Below are 12,705 nucleotides of genomic sequence, written 5' to 3'. Positions count from 1 at the left end.
TGGCCGCTGCACCACACCTCTCCAGCTGCAATACTTTTGGTTACATACAGATTCTATAAAATATACATAAAGTGAGTTTTGGCTCCACAAGAGGAGTATTTCTTTCTTTTCTTGCTAATGGTTATGTGGTGTATTATTCTGCCTCCTATAGAGTGCTTCCATTTCAATGCACAAAGAGCTGGTTTATATCTCAGGGGTATACTGAATCATGACATAATAATTTCTTTAGCTCACAGATGCATTGCATATAGTACCCAGTCTTCATTTGGTTTATGTTTTTCAGCAGCAGGCCTTTTTATATTTTGATCAAAACTCAAAATAGGAGTCAGAACTATTGGCTTTGCCAATGCTCATTTCTTAAAATAGATGGGGATTAAGTGTGTTTGTGTGTTTAATGACGGAGCCATTTCAAGAAACACATCTATCAAACGAGCAAACGTGCATCAAAGGACAACCACACTGTTTCAGTACCATTTTTACCACCTTCTAATGGGTGAAATATGACAATTATTTATTGGTGTCGTGCAAATAACCCACAAGTGTGCAAGGGTGAAATTCAGCAGACGTGCAAGAAAGCAGGAAAACGGTCTAGCATTGACTGGGGAGCGAAGCGCTCAGCACCTACTGGTTTTAAGAAGAGTGAACGTTCATTGAAAGAGAGGTGAGCTCTTGCTGCTGGCACATGCAGCTTTTCCCAGTTCATGGCTGCAAGAAGCTGGATGAATGGGAATGGGGAGTTTAATGAGGTGGTAACATGGGGTTTATGCAGAGAAGGAAGAAAATGGTGGACAGGTGGATGTACTGGGATCTATCGAACGTGCCATGTTAGGTTTAAAGGGGCTGATCACAGCTAAATCGATTTAAAGGGTAAATAAACTTTAGTCACTATCTGTTACATTGTTCCTTCATGAATCAGCAACCGATCCTGCAGTACGCAAGGGCTGCAAATAGGAAGCAAGTCCGCATAATTTGCTGTGCCAGTAAGGCAAAAGCAAAAAAAACAATTGATGGAGAGAATGCTGAACAATGTAATATATTCACCCCAGTACAGAGATCTAGGCCTAAATCCATCATTACCCTATGCTATTCCAGTTTAGATGGAGAGCACAGGACCCACGTATAGGTATACCCTTCCCACTCGTGGTGGAAAGCAGGGGCCCCACGTCTGGGCTTACCCTTCTGGAAAGCACGGGACCCACATCTGGGCACACCCTTCAAAGCACTGGGATGTCATGGTGAGCAAAAGAACGATGGATTTAACCAAGATCTCTTGACTGGGAGTGAATGTTTGATTTGCTCTGCATTCCGTCCATCACCTGTGTGTCTTTTGCTGCCAGTAAGGCAAGCGTGGTTCATCAGGACAGCCATGTTGGCAGAGAGATTACCGGTGTTCGTTCCAGGAACATAAGACTTTTTCCAAGTGTTGCACACAGCCAACCCCTCATAACCCCAGGAGGGGCTGAAAGGCCCAGTGCTCGTGATCACCGAGTTCAAATGGATAGCAATATTGCACAATTCTCCCTCCAGTGTGCGTCGCGCTGCTTTAAATTGTAATAACGGTCCACTCTGGGAGACACCGGTTTTCATCCTTTGTCCTCCAGTTTAAACGCAACGCTCTGCAACATGTGCAATAACTCACTGAGCTATCAACATAACTTACTAAAATGTGACCTATAGCTCATGAGTAAATAATATTGTAAGCAAGACAATGATGATATGGAATGTAAACAATATGTACACGTACTGTTTATGCAGTTTTTAGAAAGACGTCATAAATAACGTCTGAGCGAAATCCTACACCTTTCTTTACAAATACTGGAATAGCGCATAGAAGTGCTTGCATTCCTCCCAGACGTTTTAACAATGAAAACTGCAGCGCAGTAAATACATGTGCGTAAAATAACCTATAGTTGTGTATGTCGATGTGTTGTATTACATTGCAACATTCAGGCAGCGTTTCAGTGCCATGACGGGGTCGCTAAGCGCTCATAACAATATGTTGCTTTGATTGACATGTATGATTGACTGAATAAAGGCACGTGAGTTATTCAGCCACGAGCCAACGGAGCGGTACGCAAGGAGGAGAGGAGATCTGTTTGCAAGTAAATTAAGGTTTTAAAAGCGCTTGCTGGCTCCTTCCTGGCCTCCAGCAATTTTCGGCAACAATAAAAATGTCATGATGACTCTGGTGTTTAATGTTCTTCCTAGAGAGAGATCGGAGTTTTGTCTAGTGGAAGTTTTGACTCCTGGAAAGGTAGCACATAGGGTTAATGTGCCTGCAGCAAAGAACATGTACCATGCAGATCACAAAGTGCACATAATGTAAATAGGTCAGTGGGCTACTGCGTGTGTGTGTGTGTGTAGGTGGCTCTATTTGTGTGTGGGTTGCTCTAGGTGAGTGGCTCTGTGTGTGTGGCTCTGTGTGTGGGTGCAAATGCAATAGGTCTCGCATTTGAGAGTGATTGAGCTATTGACATTGTAAATAATGCCGTTTCTTTAAATGTTTTAAAAACAAAAACAAACAAAAATAATGTCATGAGCAATGCCAATAGCTCTAACTTTAAGAATGCCGAGACCATTGCATTGTAAATGCTTGTTTTTCATGCAACTGTAAACGTGACATCCTGAGCATCTGGTATGGAGCCAGACTTTGTGCACCAAGGCTGGACAACCGTGAAGCACAGTGTAGATAACATTAACAGCTTATATGCAAAAACACCCAAATTGTTACAATTGTGTACTGTATTACGCGGTACATTTTCGGAAAGTAGAATGACGATTAAAGGATTCAGAAAAATAGAGGGGATTTTTTGCCTATTTTTTCAAGTTTTGAGTCGAGGACATCCTTTCAGTGGAAAAGTCAAAGCATTTAGATAATTGTGCTCACATCGCACGTACATATTACCTACTATATTATGCCAAGGTATGTGATAGTTACAGTTCTAGAAAAAAAAATACGCACACTTACCACTGAGATACTCAAGGATGAGGTAGAGTTTTCCACCAGTTTGAAAGGCATAAATGAGATCTACAATAAAAGGGTGTTTCACCTCTTCTAGAATATTTCGCTCTGCTTTTGTGTGAGCCGTGTCCTTTGCATTTCTTACAATCATGGCCTAATAAGGAAAGGACAAGCTCATTAAAACAGAAAACAGATTATTAACAGTCAAAACATGTAAAGCAGCACCATTTATTCGATAACACTCCATAAACTAGCCAAATAAGGAGCTGAACAGTTGGTTAAGTTGTACTGGTGGGATAGACTATGAAGAATTCAAATTAGCAAACGAGTTTTCAGCTCAGTAATTTGCATGGGCATAGTTAGTCAGCACTTATAGGTATGTAAGTATTTGAATTAATCACAGAATTAATACAAGCACCACTCTAGAACACCTTCAAAGAAAATAAGCATTGGCATAGCCAATAGGTCTCGCCTTTGGGACCTTATAAGTGTTTAGCCATGCAACACTTGATGTTGTTTCACCAAGGATATTGTGCGTGTTATTGGACTGTTATTTTGACAATGTTTTGTTGTTACTTAAAACATACTTTTTTTTAAACGAAATTCGATACTTTAACACACAATGCAGCAAACATGTTATTATTCGAAATTAAATCCTTGGAGTCAGCAATTGTATTGACATTATTTTAAAAAAATGGAATGTGTGGCAATACTATTATGAGTTTATGATGTGGCTAATGTGTATATTTATGAGATTTAAGGTTTTAATCCTTTTTAAATTGTTGAATACAGGAGGTTTTAAACACTGGTGTTAAATTGACGTTACTTGACTTACACATTTAGTAGTAGCTCCCGGCATAAAAAATACTGAGATGTGCGACTAGTCTTTGCAGACCTGCGAGGTTCAGCTGAAGCACAGCAAGGCACTGTGATTGGGATGGGTCAAACATGTCCTACCATTTATGGCACGAAAACAGCTCCAACAGCAGCAATTAGTTCTACTTTTTATTATGCAAAACATGTGGAAGTGACTACCCAAGAATGGGACGCTGGCATTTAAAATACGGTTGATATCTTTTGTTAGAGCTTAAAGCCCTACATAACTGCAATATTTTCCTCTAGCCCTCTCTATTAAAATCACATGTCGGAGTAAAAATAATTGCTTTCGAAAATGACCCAATACTATAACCACAGCTAAGGCAAAGTCAAGACAGAGACAATACTTTCTTTAAATAAATTTAGCAGCACTGCTGCCCAACTCACCTGCTCGAAGGCCTAACCTGGCTGGTGATACAGGTGCGCCCGGACTCATTTGAGCAGCGTGAGCTGACAAACACAGCAGGTTCTTGCTTAACAGAAACAAAACTATTTACTGTACGTTATGTCTTCCTTCAGGCATCGCCTGTCATTGAGCTGGGCCGTAACGGTTTATCCTATTTAATGACGAGCACGCCTTGTATAAAACTTTTTTTTCTATTCTACAGTGATTTAACACCTTTGGTAATGTCTGCTCAATAAAGAAAATGCATAAATAAATTGTTAACAGTACCTTTGCTAAGCTCACAAGCACTAACTTCGAGATAGTGTTGAGCACTCTGAAAGCCTGCGCTAAGCTTCACTTTTACAGCCGGGGGAAGCTGCAGATGTCCCTCTGTATGGCTCCAGATTAGGAGGACCAACAGTTGTTCATGGCAGAGAAACCGTGACACACCTACAGCTCCCGGCAAGCCACAATTTGTAAATCGCCCACCACCTAAGCTATAGAAATAGAAGAAAGGCTGCAAACAAACATAGCTATTGAAGTCCGTGTGTGTAAACAGGGCTGCCATTCTGGGAAAAAATACATGCAAGGGGAATGCTGTGTGTTTTTATGGCTGAAGTTGAGTGAAGTACCTACTTTCTGCATATTACATAATTTTAAATATTTGTTATCCAATGGAGTCTGTAATACTTCCTGTAATCCTTATTATTTTAGACCTCGTTAATTACTGCCTGCCAAAAAGGAACCGATTACATGTTGCCGAAACACCAATTCTAATAATTGGCAATTCTTTGTAATCATTAATTTCAGGTGTATGATTCTTATTTTATTACTAGTAGAATTTTTTGTATAATCATCTGATTATGAACCATCAATAGAATTAGCGTTTGTGAGTCAGCTCGGCTGTGTATTGTCCCTGGTGGGTGCCCCAGGGGCACCAGAATGTTATGGAAATGGCGCTGTGCTGCAATATAGTGCGGCACCCGTGTAGAGATTCAAATGTGTGCGTGTGGTGGCCCATGAAGTGGACTATAGTAATAAAAAACAGTTAAAATACTCACTGCTGGGCGGCCAACTAATAAAGTGCTTGTATCACATGCAGCCACCTGGCAGAAGTTCCCGTTCTACTTATTAGCCTAACAGGACAGGCCGAGGCACGTAATGTGTGCTAGTGCATTTTATAGATGGGACAGGCCACCGGAGCACTTCGCTGCAGGCTGTAAGGTATGCCGCGAACACATAGCAATATTGCCCAACAAATACGTGCCTCTATGCCTTATTTATTTTAGTAATCGGGTCTATGTCGCAACAATCCAAATGCAACCCGACCAAGAAACAGCACAAAGTGGCTCAGGGTGGAGTGCACAGACGTATGCTGAAACGCTTCGCAGCATCTACCATGTTTTAAAATGTGTTGGGACATCTTATGCTTAAACAAAACAGGGCGGGTGTCCGGCGGGCCGTGCTAACATGTAAGTGCGGCACCCCGTGCATGTAAAATGTATGTGCATGGCTGATTCTGGTAATAATCATGAAAACGGGCGCCGTGCAAATACACTGAGTGTTAGTAGGATACAATGCCATAAGCGTTTTAGGAAGGGAGGTCGATGGGGGTTCCAGCGGTCATTTCCGTATAGGCACAGGCATGGTGTAAGAAAGATAACACTGACAACATGGGCGGGAGCAAAGGGAATACGGACAATGGGGGGCGGGCGGACGGAAAATAAAGGCAACAGAATATATGTAGGGAGTGGGGCAGGAAGAAAGCCAACAAAGACATGGAGGAGGGGGGGGGGGGGTGTAAGAGCAAACTGAGACACAAATCCAAGTTCTGCTTGTAGTTTGCGTCAGTACTGTCCTGGGAGCGCGCATGAGAGAAAGAGAGGGGGAGCAGGAGGTGAGCCCGGGAGTGGTGCAGCGCAGTCTGCTCTTTTTGGAAGCACATACTCGTGCTTGTGGCGTGCCTCTGCTCGCTCCCGCAAGGTGGACGCCACCACAAGCACGAGTGTGTGCTTCCAAAAAGAGCAGAGCGACGGCTAAAGGTCCTCCTATGCAGCGCATGCGCGCTCCGTAGGCGAGACCTAAAAATGAATTCCCAACTAAATCAATGTATAGAGGGGTTTCCCCACCCTCTCATAGCTAACAAACTCCCCTTCACCCACGTCAGCCCAACTCACAGGCCTTCTCGTGTAACACTAATACATTTGTTTGTTTTTTGTTTAAACAAAACCGGTTGTTTCTTACATAATTCCCAAACAAACCTTCTTGCCTCTAAATGCATGCCGGCATCTTCTCTTGTCTCACTCTCACTGCAGTACTTGAACACACACTTCAGATGCATTCAGTGGAGACTTTAAACTGTCAGTTTAGGATGGTGAAGCGGACTCTTGCCTTAGACCTGGAGGGAGGAGAAGGGGGGCTTCTGGAATGGGGAACTGCTCAGAAGTTAGCAGGGTCTGAAGTGGCAACACAGTAGGAGTGTTTTACAGACACTTTGAACTAAAAAGCTATTAACACATCAAGTGGAGCAACGATTGAAAGCCTCATATTAAGAAATAGACCTCAGGTTTACAGGCTACAACCAAGATACTTCAAAAGAAGACTGAAGACAACTTAGACTAACTTTCCCAGTAGTGGTATTCACAAAGCTCATGCTCCTTCTCATCAGCTCTATGTGACAAGTTAAGGCACAGCATCTGTAGTAAGAGCCTTAGCCATGTCTGACAAATTTACTGAACTTCAAAACGACCATCTACTAAGGTGTTGTGCCTGCCAAGTCAATGCAGTGGAAGGAAAAAACTGCCAGCCCATAAGACTCTTCTAGCGCCAAGTAAAATCTTAAATAAAATGGTATGTACTCAGCTATTTGAAGAGAGTAATCTGCTCAATAAGTGGCAAATGGGTTTTCACCCTGGAAGGGGACTGAAAATGGCACGGACCGTATTGACTGATGACATAAGAGCCATGTTGGACAAGCATGATGCTACTTTTAACACTGTGAACCCTGGGCTGCAATTAGAAAATAAAGGGGACAATTGAGCCCAGGTTTATCTTTTTCTTGGAAAGCAGCTGCCAACGCCTACTGCTTCTCTTACTTAGGTCTAAAGGTGTCTCACTACACTGGGGAGTGTCCAAAGCTTGTTACTGTCCCTGAAGTTATTTATTATCTAGCCCAACTACGGACCAAATTGTTTATATTACTTGTCTGTCAAGTCCTCTCAGACGTGTTCCATGCTTACAAGATCATCTGCCTACATTATAATGGAAAGAGTCGGTGGTCCCCTTGATAGACTTCCCAGTGACTACCAAAACCAGATTTGTCAGAACTGCCCAAACTGAATGAAGATAAAACAGAGTTGCTTTTTCTTAGCAATACCAGACTTATTGGAACAATATTTTATGGCTCTCCAGTATGAGCGGGCCACCTGTTCCGCAACTAAAGTAAAACCTCTAGGTGTATTCCTTAATCAAGAGCTCTCGTTGAATCAACGTGGTGTTTAGAACTTCCATACTACTCGTTCGCTCACTCATGAAAGTGTTGCCCCCTTTTATCCGAATACCATGCAACAAGTTTTACTTCTTGCTTTTTGACTAGATTAGAGCAACTATATTTATTTGGGACTTTTGGCGTACCAATTTGCAAGGTAGGAAAACTCTGCACTGGCTTGCAGAAGAGCAAAGAGTACACTTTAAGACCCTCTTTATGGATTGCCCATGTTTTGTTTGACAGCTGCAACATTACCATTCACAAAGGTCACTGCGATCAGGTAATCAGTCTGCTGTAGCTCTGGAATAGTTGGCTAAACATTTGGTTTTCAAGAAAGCCCTCACGAGATTTCTTTTTCAATACTTTAATGTAGCCTGATTTTGATTGTTCCCACTTCTATGAATTGTCTTGAACACAAAGAAGCCAGTGGATGGTGTACACCAGGTTTATTCAATAAACAAAACAAATGATTGCTGTTTAAATTCTGTTGAGTCAAAATGGTGTTGTTAATGCACTTTTGAGTTCAAATGTTGGAGGGAAAAAATGATGACCGAAAAAAAGTTGGCAAGGCTATGGACAGATTGGTACGTCATCTGAAATTATTTTTCGTAGAAAAATTAGTTACATTCTTTAGACAATCTTATTTAAAAAAATTGATAAGTTCTTTAAACAATCTTACTCTAGAACACTATATTGTTTGTTGGAGTTAAATGTCAAATGCTTCTTAACACTGCATGCAGATAATAACTATGAAGAAAGTTGCTTTCCATAACAGGTGTTAGAACGGAGGGCCTACCTTTGCTGGCAGCAAAGTAAAGAAGGTTAAGGCGGGAGGATAACGAAGACCGACGAGAACATCCTTAAGCACTAGTACAATGACTAACAAGGTCTGAGAGGTTAAAATGTTAGTCTTTATGCACTCCAATGGCTGCTAAGTTACCGTTTTTAGAAGATAACCGAAACTCAGATGGATTTAAAACCAAGAGCTAGTCCCCTTATGATACTTCATTGGATATAGGGTTTCTTGTAAGCACCACGTTTATAACCTCCTTAACTTCAAAAACTAGGCTCTGATGGAAGGCCTTTTGGTATCATTAATTGTTTATGCAATCAGTCAGTAAATCTAAGTGTATATTATAAAAGGAAAGCCATGGTTAGGCAGTTGTAGGTAATGATTAAACTGTTGCTATGTTTTCTGGATTGCCCTGTGGTGGACAAAAGATTGGTTCTGCCATGAAGTATCCTACATGGTTGCCCAGACAGATGAAGTAACGTGAATCACTACTGACGTGGGTGCTCGAGAGCTGTGACTTACGGTCATCTTAGCCACCTTGAGCTTTATAACCACATTCTGAATCAGGTGTATCGAAAGAATGTACAAATATCTGTCAACAATCAATAGCAGAGTCCACCTGGATATAGATTCATAAAATCTGAATGCTTGGCCTTGGAATGTTGCTTTTTTGGAGGAAGCTCTGAGATTTCTAGTTTTCCCCAGTCACAGAATATTGGATTTAGTACCTGATGGAGCAGGTAAAACAAATGTTGTATACCTCCTCTGATTTGCATGAAATTGATTACATAATCCTTCTAACTATAATTTACATAATATTTTTGGAGTGGAAATGTATTAATCAACCTTTGCACCTTGATAAACACGAGATACACGTGGGACTAAAATGCTAATTGCATGGCATAACAATTAATTAACTATGGTAAGCAAACTAACCTTAGATTGTAGGGAAATCGTAAAATTGCATGATTTATGTTGCTTTGTAGTTGTTTGTGCTTTAAAATCATCAAATGGTAAGTATCATTGCTTTAAATGTTGCTACGGCTAGGAAAATACTAATATTTAATGGGATTAGTGTGGGTTTAAACATTGGCATCTTAATTTCTATATTTTAATTACTGTTATGTCTATTTTTGCCTAAGTTGGCATTCGGGCCTACTAGGCCGCAGTACCCAAGATGGCGTTCTCTGAAGCAGATGCCACCATGTGAGCAAGATGATTTCAGCGCATGCCCGGATGGCTCTGGACATCAGCAAGCGACATGACCTCCTGACATCGTGTTCCCTACCAAGGACAGGAGTTTAGGGATTTGACCACAAGCCAATAGTTGACTATGTGGGAACAGCGAAAAGGACAATACAGGACCTGTAAAAAGATGACTTTTTCACCTTGAGAAGATACATTCACTGCTCTAGCCGGGGAGTCAAATACAATTTTACAATTTGTGCCTTCCTATGCCAAGCTATCATGAAGAACCAGTCTGCACTGGGAAAAAAAAATTGAACTATGGATAACCCTGAGCTGTCCAATCAGAACATTTTCTCTACCCCTAAATGTTACATGTTTAGTAAGACGGAAAAAGGGTATAAAGAGGCCCTCATCCGTCAATTGGGCGCGTCAATTGGTTTGATCCTTCGTGGCATTGGCTTGCATTGAGCTGGTGTTGATTTATTGGTTTGCCTCAGGTTTATTTGACGTTTTGGGAGAAATCTTGTAGTGCACCCTATATTTCTGCCTGACGGTTTGATCCTCGCTGTGGGTCAGACAGCCTGTCCAGGGAGTTGTACCTGAGAATGCGGAGAATTCTCTATTTGATCTGAGACCATCGTCATTTGCCAATTGGTAACTGATTAACTGCATTTTTCTAAAATTCATGTTTATTTTCTAAAATGTTTGACTTCTCTTTAATAAAACTAAAACCGTATATTATGAGCTGTAGTTAATAAATGCAAACGTAAAGAAATTAATTAACGCCAAGATAAACAAATTTGAATTAATTAGAAATGAGTTTGTGGCTCTTAAATTAATTACATAAAATATCAAATGTTTCGTAGGCTTTAATTGTGTCTTAGCTGGTTCTAATTCACCATCAACCAGTCCAACTAATTGGTCCATCGACCAAATGGTGGAGTGCCTTGATGTTAAGGTCAGGATTCTGAAGATGGATATGTATAATGTGTATATAATGTAAAGCAAATTAATCCTGATAGGTAATAAGGTACCCACATGTCCAGCGTTTTTTCTCCTGTGTACAGATTCGAGTGAGTCTGGTTGAATGACGAGTGTGTTGGTGTTATGGGCCCCACCAATGAATGAGTGTATGAATGAGCTGTTTTGAACAAGAATCTGTGACATAAGGAGAATAGGTAAATCTTGTCCTCCGCGCAGTATCATACCCAAGGCTCCCTGTTTTCCGTTTTTACTGATTTTTACAGACGGAAAACAGTCTATTTTTTTTGTCTGTATTTATTTTTAAATGTGGGTTAAAACTAGGGGTGGGCGGAATTTGCGGAATTAACCTTCGCAAATTATCGCGAGAATGTTTAAAATTATCGCAAACAAGCAGAAATATCGCAAAGATGCGGAAGTTTTTTTCCGGCATGTTCGCGAGATTTTCTGCATGGTTGCGGGTCGCCAACTTACCCATGTGGTTGCTTGCGGGCGCGGCCATCTTGTTTTGAGTTGTTCTCGCGGTGCATGATCGCGAGAAGAAAGACGTGATCGCGCGACGCATGACGTCACTGCGGGCGCGAACTGTCGCGAGACAGCGCAAATGGCTAAAAACAATACAACATCTCATGGAGAACGCGACCGGATCAAGAAAACTTGTCGGCGAACGCAGGGATTCAGGTAAGGCGATCGCGCGCGCGCGAGAATGTATCATTTTACAGCGCGAGCAAGAAACAAATTATCGCCAAGCTGCGGAAACCGGAATTTTTGACATTTTCGCGCTCTCCGCGGAACGCAAAAATGTCAAATTATCGCAATTTCCGCGAACGGAACGAAATTTTTGCCCAGGCCTAGTTAAAACGGAATTTGGGTGCTTCTTGAGTGATTCTAAACACACTTTGCCATGACTGCCAGGCCAATAACTGGATTGATCGGTAAGGGGGTTAAAAATAGGAATTTTAGTAAAAAGGCTTAAACCGCAGTAGATGTGCACAAGGCTGATACTGGAATCGGCATATTTTCATAAAAGTGCATTGATTTATCGTCTGTGGGTGTTCATTTCACTGAAACCTGGCAGGCATTCAAGCATGACTGCATATTTATTGGTTAAATAAATGTGGAAATATACCACTTCTAGCTTTTTTTTTGTCACAAAACCCATAATAAATATGGATAAATACAGAAAAAGATGACAAAAAATAAATATGGATAAATACAGATGGAAATGTCCAAAAAATAAATACCATAAAACCGGGAGCCCTAATCATACCTCATCAGTGGGGGTTACATATGGTATTTCACTTTGTAAGTGTTCTGCGTGTTTTATACTCTGCTTGCTCGCACATTTCGTTTTCGTATTGCAGATTTAATTCATGCTTTTGATGCACATCAGTGTTGATTAGAATGACGTCAGAATATTGTACATTTTGGTGAGCAGAAAGATAGACCAATTGTATCCTTGTGGGAACACTTCCCTTGAATCTGTAAGTTATGCTCACTAACAAATAGGCAAGCATCCATCACCACTGACTGATTGGGAGACTACTGGAATGGCATACTTTACCGCGTTGTCGTCTTATTCACCATGGAAACAACTGCCTGCAGCATTTTACAGCATCTATCTTCTTATTTCCCTCTAAAGCGCCACTTGCCTTCCATTTGCGTCTGTCGAATTCTTCCGTTCGTTCCAACATTAGGGAATATGACGATCACAGGGTCACTGAAGCCATGAAAGATCCTTGGCAAGCTAACATGACAATTCACAAAATGTGATATTGCTATTAAATAAAAGATAGTCTTGCCTCCAATAGGTCCTCATGTCTAGTTAGTGTTAACCGGTAATTCAAACTTGAGTCAGAGTTTGGCTTGCCAGAAATAATGCAGAGGGCAAATGCTGCTAATTTGTGATGCTGAAGTCTAGCTAATCTTTGAGATCTGCTTTGAGAAATCAGTGGTTAAGTTAGAGAAAGATATAAACTACTTACTTCCTGAAATGTATTGCTTCAACTACAAAGAAAGCACAGATGTTCAGC

At 41.1% G+C, this 12,705-nt stretch overlaps 1 protein-coding gene across 1 annotated transcript in view; it reads right to left on the bottom strand.

Annotated features, from left to right (window-relative positions):
- The window catches only part of RPS6KB1 (ribosomal protein S6 kinase B1), a 526,632-nt gene that overhangs the window by 339,199 nt on the left and 174,728 nt on the right, over positions 1–12,705 (bottom strand). Inside the window, exon 5 of the mRNA XM_085649414.1 lies at positions 2,969–3,116. Coding sequence (XP_085505540.1) covers positions 2,969–3,116 — 148 coding nt within the window. The remainder of the gene's footprint in view (positions 1–2,968; positions 3,117–12,705) is intronic.

The sequence above is a fragment of the Triturus cristatus genome, chromosome 3_2, assembly GCF_964204655.1.
Source record: "Triturus cristatus chromosome 3_2, aTriCri1.1, whole genome shotgun sequence".
NCBI classification, from domain to species: domain Eukaryota; kingdom Metazoa; phylum Chordata; class Amphibia; order Caudata; family Salamandridae; genus Triturus; species Triturus cristatus.
This window is presented reverse-complemented; position numbering and strand designations above follow the sequence as displayed.